At 42.8% G+C, this 16,892-nt stretch overlaps 1 protein-coding gene across 3 annotated transcripts in view; it reads right to left on the reverse strand.

The window, feature by feature from the left end:
• The window catches only part of ERGIC1 (endoplasmic reticulum-golgi intermediate compartment 1), a 57,696-nt gene that overhangs the window by 27,375 nt on the left and 13,429 nt on the right, over positions 1–16,892 (reverse strand). For all 3 annotated transcript variants that reach the window (XM_040573054.1, XM_040573052.1, XM_040573053.1), the window contains exons 2-3: positions 8,903–8,964; positions 2,528–2,600 (exon numbers count right to left, since the gene is read on the reverse strand). In XM_040573054.1, the coding sequence (XP_040428988.1) occupies positions 2,528–2,600; positions 8,903–8,964 (135 nt within the window). The remainder of the gene's footprint in view (positions 1–2,527; positions 2,601–8,902; positions 8,965–16,892) is intronic.

Genomic DNA, 16,892 nt, shown 5'->3' on the forward strand with positions numbered 1-16,892 from the left:
TTATCTGCCACCACCCAGTTTATACTGGTGGTACAGAGTTCTCACACTGTTCCAGACCACATATAGCTCTACACTTCTACACCCATGTTCCAAACCATGAGACTATGCTGCCTCACAACATAGTGCCAGTAATGCGCTAGAGGGAAAAAAAAAAAAAAAAAAAAGGAAGCACGAGAGGTTAACAACATCTTCGAACACCTTTAAGGCATGGGTTTCCCAGAAGAGAAAGCAATGAGTAAGAAATGGAAAAAGAAAAGTGTACTTCTGCTTTAGAGTTACTGAACTGGGAAGCACTTTGCTGCATGACATTCTGAAGTATTTCCGCTGTTACAGAAGGAGCCTATTTACAAATGCTGTGGCTGATCTGTTCCCAGCAAGAGATTTTGCTGACCTATAACTCATCAAAAGGAGGTTTTCATATTCAGCGAGCTGTTGTGTTGGACTGTCCATGACGAAGCAGTTTCCTGCATTCATTTGTTTCAGTCTCTTCCATGACATCCTCTCTAAAATTTTACTGCTTTATTGCTTGCAAACACCTCCTCCCTCTTCCCAGTTCCTGCTGGGAAAAACAGTTTACCAACTCTCTGAGGTTTGAACAAAAAGCCTGTCAGCTGAGCATTCAGGAACTTAGCGCACCTCTAACATCTTTGTGGAAAATGCATCATCTTGTTCAGAAAGTCACAAGGTGAAACAAGCACCAAGAGGCGTCAGAGAATTATACAACTTCGCTGTTCAAAAAGAAATCTGTAGTCAGGAAACTATCGTTACATAAAGGCACAGATACTCTATTTGATCAAAATTAGGTAAATATTACTGATTCCTCCGATAAAACATTAACTAAAAAAATCATTCAAGAAAATGAGATCTAAGAGGGTAGCAAGATAAAGTACTATTTTACTTGAAGCAATTTGTCGTGCTTTTCTCTATTTTCTATAAACAACAAAACCAAGAAAATTTAGTTCCTGATAGAAGTGGTTTGATAAGGTGACCCTAGTATTTCACAAGCAAATGCATGGAACTGAATTCAAAGAAACTTTCAAGGATTAAGGGACATGATCTCTGAAACAATTGAGCAATAGGCATAAAAAATAGCTAGAGCTAGATTACACTACTATCTTAACGTTAAACACTACTCAAGGTTAAAATTATTCTTGAAGTTAAACTCACGACCCAAGTCAGAGATACATAAAAACACTGAAAAATTACATGGTTATCACAAGCAACACAAAGCATGGTCAGTGAAACTATGGCACATGAGTCCAATGGCTTTCAGAGCTTTTGTGCTCACAGTGACATGTGTGTCTATCAACCAGTACACAAGTCTGACAGAAGTTCCACCCTTCCTAACTCTCCAGGAAAACCGCATCACAGTCCAGTGAGCTCACTGCCACATCAGCAGGATGATGGAGAATGTTTCCTAGAACCCCAAAGGTACTTAGGTTAATAGTTACTAAGAAAAGTCAACTTTAAGACAGGAGGAACATAAGAACAGGAAAAAAAAAATCCATTTAACTAAAATATTTATTCTATGAGCAATTTTTAAAAGCAGAAATAATTTCTGTTTTGCTCAGAGCAGGTCCCAAAGAGGTCACTTAGGGACAACAACTCTTCAGACAAAAAACCTGTCAACTAAGTTTTCAAATAAGGCTTAACAGGTACAAAGAAAGAAGATAAAACTCATGGCATGAGTAAAGCTACCTAAATGTATTAGACATCCAGTTCTACCTGACATAGCAAAAATGGTATTACTAACACTAAACTAGTAAGCATTCCTATTTTATGCAATTCATTTTCCCCAAAAGCATCTGTGAAGACATCCAGTGAAGACTGGCAAAATGGGGTACCCATTCTACCCACAGGGAAGTGAGGGGAAAAGACGACATCTTGTCAGAGGTCTCACCTTATCTGCAATGAGACCCGACAGTCTCAGAGCACAGCCCACATGATTTCAACCAGTTGGCACCACACGTTTAAACAGGAGGCATCAGTGAAAAAAAATACACTATTTTTCCAGAATCACTTTGAATCAAACAAGTATAGAGAAAAGCATGCATTCAGGAGGAGAGCAGAAACAAATCCCAGACGAGGACAAGAAATCAAGAAGTTAAGGAGAAAGAGGGAATGTCAGCTGACTGGCATTGATCTCAGCGTTCACAGTGCCTTACACCTATCATCAGAGGACTGAAAGGGGATGAAAGCCTTTTATGGGATCTGTGGTCGCATCAAAAATATCCACCTTGCTCAACAGAGAAATCTAGCACGCAACTGAAAAATGATCAAGCAGGTCTGGAACAATTTTCTCTAGCAAAATTATTTTAGAACCAAGTTTGCCCAGTCTACCTTAGTAAGTCAGAAAGCTGTATGACTGTCTGAGAATTTTAACTCAGCCTAAAGGAATCCTAAACTATTAGCCAAGTAACTGGGCCAGTGAAATTACTGGCATATTTTTCCAATATAACAGAGTAAAGCTGTAAAGAACCATCTATAAACATACATTCCGACAAAGGAAAACTTGATTTTTACTTACATTTCAGTGGCTATGAATCCGGTGAGCTCAGACAGGAAGAGAAACAGTATGAAGAGACAGCAGCAGACAGAGACTGGAAAAGAGGAGAGTAGAGGAAAAGGTTAATTTCATATCTCTAACAAAGACACAAACTGTTTTCACGCAGGCAGATTATTCCCCCTGTAAATATGCCACCCAGACACTTGAGAACTAACACTCTTTTGAGACAATGACCGAGATAAGGCCATCAGAGCAGTGACTTCAATGGCATGCCAATACCCAACATCCTGCTGTGTATCTTAACTCCAGTCAGCTATGCAGTGTTTCGTGAATTAGGAGACATTTCGGTTCTTTGTCAAGTTCTAAGGCTATCTGTAAGTCATCTCGCAGCCTCCCTCCACTAACCACTAGACTGAGTCGGTACAGCAGAGACATTGTTATAATAGACTAACCTAAATAATGCCTGATACTTCTTAATTTCTCCATTTGCCAACAAATTGACTCTTTGGAAAATAAAAATTCCTAATAAAGTAAATGCTAAGTACCTGGACAAGGCCCATGTCATTTCTAAGAAAGCCAACCTACGGTTAAAAGAAGGGAGCCAAAAGTTACCGGTGTACTACTGGTTACTCTTCATCAGAAAACTGTTCAAAGCATTGCACAGTGCTCTTCATGCAGCAGTGACAGGCAGTGTCCTACACAGCAGGGGCTGGAAGGAAGGACAGCTGGGAATCTTACTGAGTAGGGACGACTGGAGCAGACACGGATGTGCCGGCTCGAAGAGACAGGGTTGCAGTGTGCATTTACATACAATAAAATATCCAAGTTCACTGTGAATCACTATACAAAAGAGTGAAGTGGGCAATGGCATGCTATTCCAGGATTGTGGCAACAGGCATACAGTCTGGTTCACCCCTCAGTCCCAGCACAGTAACGATGACCAAGCACTCTTTGGACAAGACCATTTTACCATAGCCACTAATTAAGATTGAGAAATGCATAAGAAAAAAACGGGTTCCTCAGCTTTATTCCACATGACCTATACAGCCCGAATATCCATGCCGTTGGAAGGCTCAAGCCACAACTGGCCGGGGAGCAATTTTAACCAAACTATTGTGCCTGGCCAAACTGCCTCGGTAGAGACCGTGAGAGGCATGTGAAGGAAAGAGGAGGTACTTAAGGCAAATACTGAGACAGACGCCGGAGTGACCCAGAGCCTTGTGCCTCATTCATCACATTAGTCAGCCGATAGTTCTGAGGAAGGAGAAGTGCACTGCTTCCCCTTCCTCGTCCGTCCCTCCAAGGGTGGGTTCATTTACTGACCCTTTCAGAAGTGCAACGGATTAAAAGAAATGCCCAACAAATTCATTAGGTAGGATGAAGAAGAGGAGAAAATGGAAAAACAAAGTCAAAGACCAGGAGGAAATTGGGAAGCAAGAGGGGATATTCATAGGAAAAGAAAAACCTCAGATGGTCACACATTTCCTGGCTGTGAAGGTACAGAAGAACACTGCTGTAACCCAGCTGAGCTGCTGGCACAGTGCATCATGCAGCATGGGGGTGGAGGAAGGTCTACTTAAAGCACAGCAGCAAATTCTTCTGAGAACATCTACTCCTACGTAAGAGCACAAAAAAGCAACCAGTCAGACACAAGACTAGTTGATCCAGTGTTTCGTACCATTAATCACCCAACAGCAGACACACAAGATCTCTGATCTTTGGCAGAAAGCAAGGGAGAACATTATGAGAGAGACAACTCTTTCTTCTTTAACTGCTTCCCGTATTCCCCTCTGCCCTGCTACCATCCTGTAAGGGCTTCCCACAGCATCAGCCAGACCTCTGTTCTCCATCACTTCTGCACAGCCTGGTACTGCTATTGTAAATTCCCTCCCAAAGCTTTCTTTCTCTTCGCACTTTTAACTTTCTTTTCTGCCATTTCCATCAACAAACTACCTTCTCCTTTCCTGGTATAGAAAGCATTGTCTCCCTCAAGCTCACTTTCCAATTCAACTCTTTCAGTGAAGACTTGTGATGATACTTACCAAATACAGTGCCATAAAATTATAGGAACCCGTATTTAAGAAGTCCCATAAGAATACCCTGAAACACCTGTCAGGGACCGACTTTCAAAGGCTTTCTATACTTTTGCCAGTCTTTGAGCTGCACAGTCAGTTTTCAACCTTAAAAAAGAGATTACAGATAGTGGACATGACGGGGTCTATAAAGTCATGAGCAGCCTGGAGGAGATGAATGGAACAACCACTCTCTGTCTCTTCTAGTACAAGAACGGGATGAAAGGTGACAGTTTAAAACAAGAGGAGGAAGGTTTTCCTCTGCATGACACCTAAATAAGTTCTGAAACTTCTTGACAATGGATGTTGTGGACACTAGAAAAAGTCTGCAAGACTTCCAAAAAGAATCTTCAGAGCAGGGGGGTGTCTTTGGCATGAGACTTTTGTGAAAGTTCTGTGTGTTTAACTGTCTCGTGCCAAAGTTTTTTCCACACAGAACATGCACTCCTCTCCCTCGTGTGGAACTGCAGGCACACACAACATTCCCAGTGTAACAATCTACACACACACTGCTTCAGCTACTTATTCCATAGTGAAGGACTTTACCTGCTGCCATGTATGGCATGGTGTTCCTGCCACCCACAATTCGATAATTGTATTATATTTGGAAAAGTAGATTACAAACTGGGATCAGACAGAATGATAAAAATTAATGCATAGAGCTTAACTGCAAGAGCACTGCGATGTTCCCACACAGCTTGAAAGACCAACTAAGATAGTTGGTCTTAAAATTCTAGTATGACAATATGATCAATATATCAAAGGTTGTTGGCATTAGGCACACAGGAACACACTGCTGTTGGTTGATCAGAAACCCCAAAAGGATAAGAAGTTCTCTCAAGCATTTTTTCCTACTCTGTTTTCTAGAACCTAACCCTTTTGTATGTGTCCCCTTCTGATATATGCTCCATCGAGGTACATTCCTGACTCTTCCTCCCCACCCTGCAAGAAATGAAAGAAATGCAAACTGTTTAACACAGCACGCAGACTGAGAACGTGAACCCATGCCTATATTAAGGCATAAAATTAATAGTATTTATTGTACAATGAAGCAAACTGCTACGAAGTGCAAGGATTGGGTCTCGTTACGGATGCCATGTGAATCATAACTTTGATATTTCCTGATGTGTATTTAAAACTCCAGCCTCCATACAGCATGGAGTATTTCTGGATAACATTACCATGTGTGCATACAACATGTGCACGCAAACTATGCGTCCACACTGACTGTTCAACAGAAGGATCGCTACAGCAGCTGCCTGAGTTGCAAGCCCCTCTCTTTAAGAAGTCAGACTGCTGCTGTCCAGCTGCCAGATGGCATGTGCCACTGCTGCCTACATACCCTAACACGGCCAATCTGTCACCATGGCAGTCAGGTCTGTTAGAACAGCCGTGTGTTGGCATCACATACACACTGAGCAGGGGTGGGAAGGCTCGCAAAGACTGGCACAAGCACCCGGTGGAAGAGGGACAGCAATAGCACGGCTGAGCGGCACATAGACTACAACGTGGTCTGAAAGAAGAGATCTGTATTGAGAAAAAGGGATGCCTAACTACCGTGTGCATTCGGAGAAGTCCAGAGCAGTAGGTGTGTTCTGTGCAAAACCCACTCACTGAACTACAGGGGATGTTTCTTGTTTCCTTAGTTCCTACCAACTTTTAGTAGCCAGAAGGGTTTCTACGCAGATCTGGAACACCTTACATGAAGTGTTCATTGCAACTTTTGAAATTACAAAAACCTACACAACAGAAGGACTCTCAATAACCCTCCAGTTGGCTTCTGAACTTGGCTGTGTTCGAGACTGTTACAGTATTTTGGTGGAGAAGAGCAGACACTTATTCTGAGCTGCGTCTTTCCTACAGGAGCTGGCCACTTCATCCATGGTGGTTGGAGGTAGTGTTGGTACTTACATCTCTTTTCTGTTGTAATTTTATCTATTCCTTCTTCGCTAATAAACCTCAAGCTTCTTACAGACCAAAAGCAACTGGAGGAATCCTGCAGAAAAGCCATTCTCATTCCAGAAAGCCTTCAAAGCTTTCAGCACCAGAAGTGATACTGAGCTGAAGTCTCAAGAGAAATCACGTGAAAAGGGCTTAGGTCAATAGTCAGCTACTACAGTTTGTATCTGCTCTGTAAACCTTGGAAGACTTAAAGAAAGACAAAATACAGATGCTGCCATAGCCATTTCAGATTTACTACACCCTACCAGATTTTCTATGAGGAAGCACCTTCCCCTGCCTACAAGTCCCTATTATTCTTACCATCTGAATTCCCTGAAGCATTTATCACAAAATCATGAGACCTTCCCAGACTTCAAACTGGCATGGCAATGGGCCGGTCTCATTCATGGCCTCCTACAACACTCAGGATTACTGGATTTCAAATTACAAGTCACAGGCTTGGTCAGACAGAAAGCCCATTAGGAAAGCTGCAGCCAGGATCCTCATATGCAAAGCCACTACAGGTTGTTGGCTGCCTGTGTGGTTCAAAAGCTTCTATCAACCTGTCTGCAAACACTGACAAAAAGAAGGAGAACCAGTTAGAGAAGAAAATCAAAGCCTGAGAAGCTGCAAATAACAATAGAAAGAAATAAGTCAGCTAATAATTTTAAGTAAGAGTCACAGCCTCCAAGCCTTCCCACAACACACTTATCACTTGAGCTGTTTACTGCAGATCTGAAAGCCTAACACTGCTGGATGGCCTTTGATGGGTTTTTTGTTTCTAAAACATTCTTTTTTGCAGGTGATTCATAACAAGACAAATTCTCAAAGCAAGCCCAGTTACAGTGTGGGAACTCTTCGTTTCCAAAACAGAAGAGAAGGCAGGATCACTAAGCAAGTTCAAAGTGTTCTTGAAAGAACACTAAATCTCATACGCCTCTAAATTACTAAACAATTTTATTCAAGCTTTGTTCACAGTCTCAGCAAACCTAGGAGGGAGTCAACATGCAAGTAATTCAGTGGTCAGGAGAACAGGGAGGACAAGGACTCCATGAAAGTAAATATTTACAGTAACATGCTATCTTCACAGAAACACAAAATAGTTGAGGCTGGCAGGGACCTCTGGAGATCATCCCATCCAACGCCCCGGTGTTGCTTGGGGTTGGATCTAGTTGTTTTGAGTATCTCCAAGATTGGAGACTCCACAACACTCTGGGCAACCTGTTCTAGCGTTCAGCCACCCTCGCAGTTTCTGCAGCTCACAAAAGGCTTTGCTTGGTGCCCCATCGATTCACTGCTATTGACTCAGTTCTATTTGATGCCTGTTGTCATCAAGGGATATGACATCACTCACGTCAGCAATGACATACAGGGCTACTGACCCATCTACAAGAATGGATGAATGGAGCACAGCTCTACGATCAAAGGAAGTCACTGTTCAATGGAACAGGAAAGCTGCAACAGGCGTCTAATTACAGACTTGGCAGGATCAACCTGATCAATGTTTACCTCTGCACAGTGCACTCACTGGATACGATTGTGTGAAATTGCATTACTCAGCCTACAGCCTACCTCGGGAGAAGGAAGGAAGGAAAAGAGGCCCAAGGCAAGAGATTCATATCAGCTGAAGTCTATGTATTGATACATGGGAGTGAGAGTGGATCACTATCGGTGGTTTCTGACAAAGTAACTTTTCTCCTTTAAAAGCATGAGAAATAACAACAAAGTAAGCTCTCTGCTCATTAATCCCATCTGCAATGTCAGACGAATCCCCTGAGTATGTCGTGACAGAAATATCCGTTTCCCAGACCATCCTCCCTGCTGGCCACTGCATGTTGCCATCCAACCGGCTCTTATGGATCCAGGAATCAAACCTGGATTCCCAGTTTGCAGTAGCTTGGTTCCTTGTGTCTCTTCAGCGAGCAAAAACTTGAGCTCAGTAACTGTGAACCCAACTGTTATCAGCTGTTTTTCACACTAACAGGATGGCTATCACAGAAAGGCAAAAAAACCCCTGCCATCGTTCACTCCCCCAGTGTTTGGAGCAGACTCATAGCTTCTATTCCTGGGAAGATTAGCAGAAAGCTTCACTAGCTACTTCAGTAGCTAGCAGAGTAGGTATTTCAGCTTTAGCTTTTAGGAGCTCCCTTTCATAACAATATATCTTTGCTACTTTTTGTTACCGAGATTCCAAATCCATGCAAACTACCCTGTCATTTAGTGCAACCTTACAGATTGGGTAAAATGAGCTGTCTCAGCAACAAAGGATACCGTTTCCAGTGTTTAATATCCCTTTAAAAATATCTTTAAAGACACAGAAGCCAAAAGATCTTTAATTTTAGATCAGGGGTATGCAAGGACAGCAAAATGAAGTGCTACTTACTAATAGCCCCTGTGTAGGTTGGCTGTGTAAGGTCTTTTGGCACCTTCCTGTAGATGTCAAACCTGAAAAAGGAAAAGTAACAGCCATAAAACAGGTGGAATATTTCAATACATTTCACGTCCCCACAGGGATGAACGATGCTGAACGTTTTTCCATCCAGCTTTCCAACAGCATTTTTTCAGTTTGCAGACGGATGTGAAAAGGAAAAACCAAACAAAACAAAAAAAATCCTTTTTCTTTTGTACAATTATGTAACTGCTTTGCTTTTTGGCTCCAGTTTCCAGAGCACTTCCCTCCACCTCCCTCTGCTTTGCTGTCATGGATCTTTGCAATCTGAGCTGCTACAGGTGCCAGGGAAGAAGTCATGCTGGACAAGTTTATAGACCACCGTAAAAGGAAAATGATACCCTACAGACTCCTGAATATAATAAAGGCCTCACAAAAAAATACAGGGAGAGACAACCTACATTGCACTTAGTGTTTTGTATCCCACGGTAGCCAAAGACTGCCAATACCAAAGCCAGAAATCAAGGTGTTGAGGCAAGAAACCTACCCTTGGACATTGGATACACAGGAGAAGTTAAGTTAACCCAAGAAGTCTGCTACTCCCCCAGCAAAATCCAACTTAATATTAGACAGTTGTTTTGATTCAGTCATACCTTTTAATATCCATATGGCTCAACTTTGCTATTTTAAACTCTCTGTGGTTAAACTTTCACTGCCCTTATGATGTTAGCTGTATTATTTCCTACCACCTTGTGTTGCTGCATGTCCAGCCGCAATGCAGCACTGACATCAGTTTTTCCACCACTCAATAAAAATTAATTAATGCATTAAAAACACACACACCCTAAAGAAGGAAGTGACTGGTTCTCCCCCAGAATAGACTTTTTTGGATACGCCATTAGCGAGTGAGATTTGATGCTTTTTCCAGTCCTGAACAAGCATGAGAGATGCCGACTTCCAAATTCCTGCTCTATCCAGCACCAAGATGAAACAGCCCCATGTTGATTCAGTGCTTCCTACTACACCAAATTTTATATTCAGAGCTCCAAAACTACATCAGCTTTCTTTCCTTTACTCTGTATCTAATTAAATCATGGGTACAATGGGTGAACAAAACAGCATTTGCCACGCACATGATTAGGACACTATTGCTGTGCTTGTCCAGGAGTCAAAGCTGGAGGAAGAACGGGTAAGCCAGGGAAGGAGAGCTGGTATCATGGTAGCTCATTTATGCAATTCAAGCCCTGAACATGCTCAGCCATCCTATTTACCTACAAAATAGGAAGAGTACATCCCTCCAGGGCCTCATGAGGATGAGCTCAGTATCTGCAGCACATCCAGGTCCCGTGCTGTCGTGGCCACACCAGCACAGAGCGAGATGAAGCCAGCACACTTGCTAACAGCACATAGCTCTTGCTCACCAGATAAAATTGACAGAGCATGCTGCACAGGATGCGTATGGAGCTATATGTTTTTATGACTCCGCTCCCTGCTATCCCCTAGATGGATCAGTAACATTCCTGAACCAAAGAGGCCATTTATGGATCTCCAGCTGCCCCGAGAACATCTGGAAAGAGCTGTTTACATTCCTTCCCCATGCACCACAGCAACAGCAGCAGCGGATGATAAAGCAGCCGGGAGCAGCTGGTGACATCACGGTCTCACGGGCAGAGGAAGTAGCTGATCTTTCCTCCTCGCAGCCCATTAAATGCTGAAAGCTGGCGTCGTCTCACTACAGTCACAATAATGGAGCAATGGGGAGAAAAAGCTGAGAAACAAAGAGCACAAAAAAAAAACAGAGCTGTTTGGTGAGTGAGCAATTAGAAATAGGAAATAGCTCTACAGTGGATTCAGTAAAAACAGCAGTATGTGGATACTATAAAAGGAAGTTTTTTCTTACAATCAGAAATATTTACGAGTTTTAAAAGGATGACCTACTGCAGGTTTAAAAAAAGCAACCTAGCTTTTTAAATAACTCAGTGGAAAGCCAATGTCACAGCATGGCTCTCTCCTTTCTGTCATTTTAATCACATAAGTAACAACCAAAACACACAAATCAAGTTTACGTGGCGAAAGTAAGCTAGGAATAGGCTACACTAGAGAAAGCTGATGATCAGCGGCTGCCAGCCACATTCATCTCCTGGCTTTAAGTGCTTAAAAGGCAGTTCACCCTCTCAGCGTGCTCTTCTGCTTCCCATCTCTTCAGCTACGTTACGTTCCCTCTCTCCTTCTCATGCCACAACTAAGAAAAGATTTAAGCAAATCTCCAGATCTGATTTGCCTAGAGTTTTGACAACTTCTAGGTCTATACTTAGAGGCTCAAGCCTCCCTGTAAGGACAGTATGGCATATGTGCAACATTTGTCTCATGAGGCCCTTAAAGCACTTCAAGGATCATTTAATATACGAGCACAGTGAGCATACACAGCTAACAAGGCGAGAGCATTGAGCAAACAACTTCTCAGCCTTGAATTTACAGTCTGGAGGATCATACAGAGTACAGAACAACCCAGGAGGAGTGCACGAATGGGTACATTTCATAGAATTAACATGTTTTTAGCTAAGGACAGACACTAAGAACCCACACTGAATCAAGAGTGGACAAGGCCTCCAAGAGAGGCCACGAGAGCAGCCTGGATGGCAGGGAGGAAGGAGAGCTCAGCCAAGATCTGACAGATGAGTGCAGGAGCTTGAAGGATGATGTCCAGAGCCTGGCTCAAGCAGCAGAAGGGAAGGCCAACATGGCAGGTTTATTTAAGCCTGGAAAAGGATGCTGAAGTGGTCAAAACAATTAACAGGAAGGGAATGGAAAAGAGACAGGTTTGGAATTAGAGACAAACACTACTGGCTCGCTTTGCTCACTGACCCATTATACCACTAAGTCCAGGAGACTACCAGATCAGAATAAAAAGGACTGGATATATGTAAGTATCCTGACAGAACATTCATCTGCTTTGAAAAGACATGCTCTGGATTAGGAGGGTTTATGGTTTGGTAACTGAAAAATAGTCTGCAGGGTACCAGGCATCTTCACATAACGTGTATGGCACTGGCCACAGATTGAGGAAATGTAACTTAGTCTGATCCAGGAAGATGAAGACAGCAGTTGGGTTTGCACATTTAGAGAAGGACAAAGGGGAAACCAAAAAGGAGAGCAAGACGTTGAACATTAAAGAGAATGATGGAGATGCTGACCTGGTCAGGGAAAAAAGGCATCTTCAGTTAACTCTAATTTAAACTCGGAGTTAAAAGAAGATTAAAAATTGCACAGGATTCAGTGACAGCTAGGAAAGTATGTTTGAGACAGCAGAGAGATGAGATCCCAGCAATAACTAGAAGATGGTACCGCAAGACTGCTAAAACTATTTATAATTAATTAAAATAAATAAATCAAGCAAACTTCTTAAGCAATTTTGTGAAATTGGTAAGAGTTACTGTAACAGGAGAGCCTATGCCCCAAGAAATCAGGTATTTGTGAAAGCCACAGCTCCTATCAGAACTAAGGTTTAAAAATCCAATTAATTTCTATGCTTCACTCAAACCCCTCTCCTTTTGCCACTGGCTTCTTGCCTCTGTCATGGAGTTCAAAGCAATTCCAGGGGACCACTTACACTGTCCTGGGAAGAGGAAAGAATGAGGATTAGCCATCACAGATGATTTGTAACCTACGAGGGAGGAGGCCTGCAGTTGGATGCATGGAAAAGGGGAACAGGTTTTACTTGCCCTCAGGTCAGATGTTCCTGCAAGCACCTGCAGTAAAAATTCCAGAAAGCCTCAAGGTTCCTGACGCATTGGTCACTTGGAAGAGTATTTATACCCTGGGAACAGACAGGAACCTTGTGCCCTCTTATGTGGCAAAAGCTGCCTTACCAATTTCTGATACCAGCACGTTAAAAGCAGTGGAAGGTATTAGTAACGCTGGAGGAAGACGGGATGTTCGGAAAAGTTATACCAGACAGCTCACGATGCAGCGAGACGCACTGTACTACGCTGTGAATACCCACTTTGGTATTTGTGTAGTTAGATGCTAAACAATCACAAGAAACCAGGGCGTAGATTTACAGCATGTTCATCACCTCACAGTAACGGCGAAGGGAACTCAGCCGGCAGTATCGCGTAGTGCTTTACCCCACTCTCACAAAGGGATGCATCACTTTACGCTTACAAAGCATGCACGCGGACAGTTTCCACAGGAGGGACAGCAGGTTATTTATATCTAGCTTTTGGCAACTTTCTTCCTTTGCTCAGAAAGGCGAGACTTGTAAGGCAAAATAACATCCTACAACTGACACGGTTGTAGGATGGCAACAACAAACTTTTCACCAGGAAAGCTTCTCCTCCAGGTCACACAGATCCTCATAAAGGGAGAGCTGGACAGGCTAAAGATAGCACTGGGCTGTCATCAGTATAACAAAGGAATTTCCTGACACATCCAGTGTATCTATTGTCTTGTGTTTCAATGGACAGCATGGTTACAAACAAAGAAACGAAAAAAGGCTGGTGGTAATGTCAGAGTTCCACTGGAACCAACATCGATGACTAACGTCAGGGAACGCTACAATACTTTTTTCCCCTCTCCAAAGCTGGAAGGACAAAACCAGAAACTTTCTCACCTCCCTGACGGGAATGTCAATGAACTGGTCAAGCAGCATGTTTAACAATGATCCTCCTGCAGCTCTTCTTTAGGAGGCTCAAACAGAATCCACAAACCTTAAGATGATTAAAGGAGATTGAAGGTAGAGCTAAGGCTGTCTGACGGACAGGTGTGCCATAGTCCTCTCCGAAACACAGACATGACATGCTTGGTCTCATCGTCCTGCAGTTGCACAAGTGAATGGCCAGGTAAAATTGCAGACAGGCGTACCTCGATGGACCCAAGTAATAGATGGCACATGTAAAGTGCCAGCAAGTATCAGGTGAACTTCCAGCTGTATCTAGACTACCATGGGCTGTTGCTATTCAAACATTTTTTCTTTCCATAGAAGTATGTGCTCTTCCTGTTGAGTTTTCAGGGTCTCCTAGGGCCACAGAAAGCATCAAAATGTTTAACAAGCCCCAGGCAGATGCAGCAGCACTCATCTGAATGGGACAGCCACGAGCAATTATGTCCAAAGCCAGCTCAGCAAAGGTGCTGGTAGGTCAAACCAACAGAATGAAGCAAGTCGACATCACCAGCCTTGGGGTGGTTCCTGACTTTCCTTTCAAATCCATCTGATTGACAGAGAGGGCAGAGGATGCCTACCCAAACATTAAATTTTCTTCTAGAGTGAATACTTAAAATGTCTGCCTGGAGAAGAGGGATGAGCTCACTCCTGCAGCAGGAGCTACTACAGGTTGGGCTTCCTGCCAAGGCGTGCTTTGCATACACCTGAACAGTTTCAAGTCTGGATCTGAAATATTTCAGGAAATTAAGTAACAAACACTTTATTCTGCTCAAGATTACCCTGAAGAGAAAAATCCTGTCTGTTATATTTGGAGTCTGAAAGAAGCTTCAATAAAACACTACAGTAACATCTCTGTAAGATGCTGTTATCTTTTTTTGGGAGTAGGAAGTAAAAAAATTGAGGCAATACAAAAAAAACAATACTTGTAAGTAGAACTCAGTGGTGGTTTGAATGTCTGGTAGCAAAGGGAAACTTTGATATGTAAAGGAGCTAATATCAGAGAAAGACAAACACAGATTCCAGTTAACCAAGTGGCCAAGCAGAAGCGCAACGCATTCATGTTGCACTTGGTCACAGAACAGAATCTGGGTACTGCAAGTCAGCAGCAGATTAATTTTCCTCCCTTACCACTTCTCAGGTGATTCAGAAATTTAGCTTTAATGCTCGCAGACAGGGGAAAAACATTTTTATGCTTTAGGCAGAGTTTATTTCTCCCCAGAAAAAAACGAATATTTAAACATCAGTCTTCTTTTTGAAGAGTATTGGCTCTATCACAGGTAGGTCTGCAGCACATACTGAAGAGGGAAGGTGTCTAGAGGACACGATCATATATTACAGCAAGTTACATTTCTGCTGTCAAAAACAATTAAAAAACGATATAAGGTCTGACATTCCACCTCTAGCTGGTCAACAGTGGCGTAAATACATCATGTCATCTCGTCTTAGCAGCAAGGGTCTGTGGCTGTGATTCACACAGAAGAATGTGGGTGTTTAAACAATGCTTGGTTCCTCCGCCTCCCATATTAACCAGCTTTTCAAAGCATCTGTTTTTCAGCAGATACCATATTTGAAGTTGAGGCCACTAATTTTTGGTGGCATTACTCACTCTCAATAGCTGGTTCAGGGCACAGTGAAAAACTACCTTGATTTTACTATGCATCAGTAGCTTTGATATCTGTTTGAAAAAAGAGACGATGTGGTACTATTGAACCAATTTGCTTCATTAACTAATAACTCTACTTGAAGTGACCTGCCAATTACCATACATTTAAAAGCAGAAATGTAACTTCACTATTAAGTTAACTGAACAACCAAAGTTTCAAAGATTGGGGGATTGGACTAGATGATCTTTCAAGGTCCCTTCCAATCCCTAAAATTCTGTGATTCTACAGCAGATTTGACTAAACTAGACAAAGAAGGGGCTATTGAGTACAGATACAGGAAATCAACTCTGAAAATAGTATAAAGATCCTCATTTTACTACAATAAGAAATCTGAAGAACTGCAGAGCCCGAGTTTGTATTCCAGCATGCTGCAGGTTGGAGGCCCAGTACTAAACGTGTCATGGTTTTGGCTGGGATTGAGTTAATTTTCTTTGTAGAGGCTCATATTTTTTGGATTTCTGTTTTTTCTGTGTTGGATTTCTGATGAAAACAGTGGTGATAACACACTAATGTTTCAGTTACTGCAGAGCAATGCTTACACAGAGCCGGGGAATTTTCAGCTCCTCATGCTCCTCCCCAGCAAGGAGGCCAGGGGTGCGCAAGGAGCTGGGAGGGGAAAGAGCTGGGAGAGCTGGCCCAGACTGGCCAAAGATAGAACCGGAGCAAAGCAGGAGTAAGGGGGGATGTTCAGAGTGACGGCGTTTGCCTTCCAAAGAAACCATTATATGCATGCTGAGCCCTGCTTTCCTGGGAGTGGCTGCGCACCTGCCTGCTGATGGGAAGTGGTGAATGGATTCCTTGTTTTGCTTCGCTTGTGCAAGCAGCTTTTGCTTTACCTAGTGAACTCTCTTTACCTCAACCCTGAGTTCTGTCACTTTTACCTTTCCACTTGTGTCCCCCATCCCACCTGGGGAAAGAGAATGAGCGGCTAGGTAATGCCCAGCTGCCTGTCGGGGTAAAGCACAACAAGAAGGACTCATTGAGGATGAATAGGGAGCATCAAAATCCACCAAATACAGCAGTGTTTCCCAAAGAGACAAAGGGTGTGGGGGAGATCTCCCTAGGGTATTTAAGATATAAGGGGAAAAAAAAAAGATTAAAAAGAGTCCACTGGTGAAGCCTTGCAACCTGAACTGTCCCAAGGGGCTTTTAGGGTCAATAAAAACTCCATCCTCAATTGGTTCCTTCTTGGCAAGAAACATTACTGCTTGGAGAAACAGAGGGGCTGCAGGCTGAAAAAGAGAAAGGCAGGACATCTGTGACACACACAGACAGACAGGTTGGTTGTCCTGAAGTGAAGATTAGTTTGGCATTTGAAGAACTATTTCACACAAGAAATGTTCCCTTGCCACAATACAGGGGAATATAGATTTGTTAAAGTTTTCAAAACTTGTTTCCTCTTGTGCTTCTGCCCACATGCTGGTAATGCCCTTACCCAATTCAACAGCAAGTAGCACAGCTCCTACAAACAGGAGATATCTCCAAGTGCAATACTGCTGCTGGTTTTTTTCCTATTTGTCAAGTCCTTCTTGCAAACCAAAGAAAAGTGAATCAGTGTGGCTGCAGGCCTCAAGTAAAAGCGATCCAAGAAGCCTTGATGTCAGTGTTTCTCCACGCATACGCCAATTCCTGACTAACACAACAAAGCTTGCCTGTT

Source organism: Cygnus olor, chromosome 14 (assembly GCF_009769625.2).
Source record: "Cygnus olor isolate bCygOlo1 chromosome 14, bCygOlo1.pri.v2, whole genome shotgun sequence".
NCBI lineage: Eukaryota > Metazoa > Chordata > Aves > Anseriformes > Anatidae > Cygnus > Cygnus olor.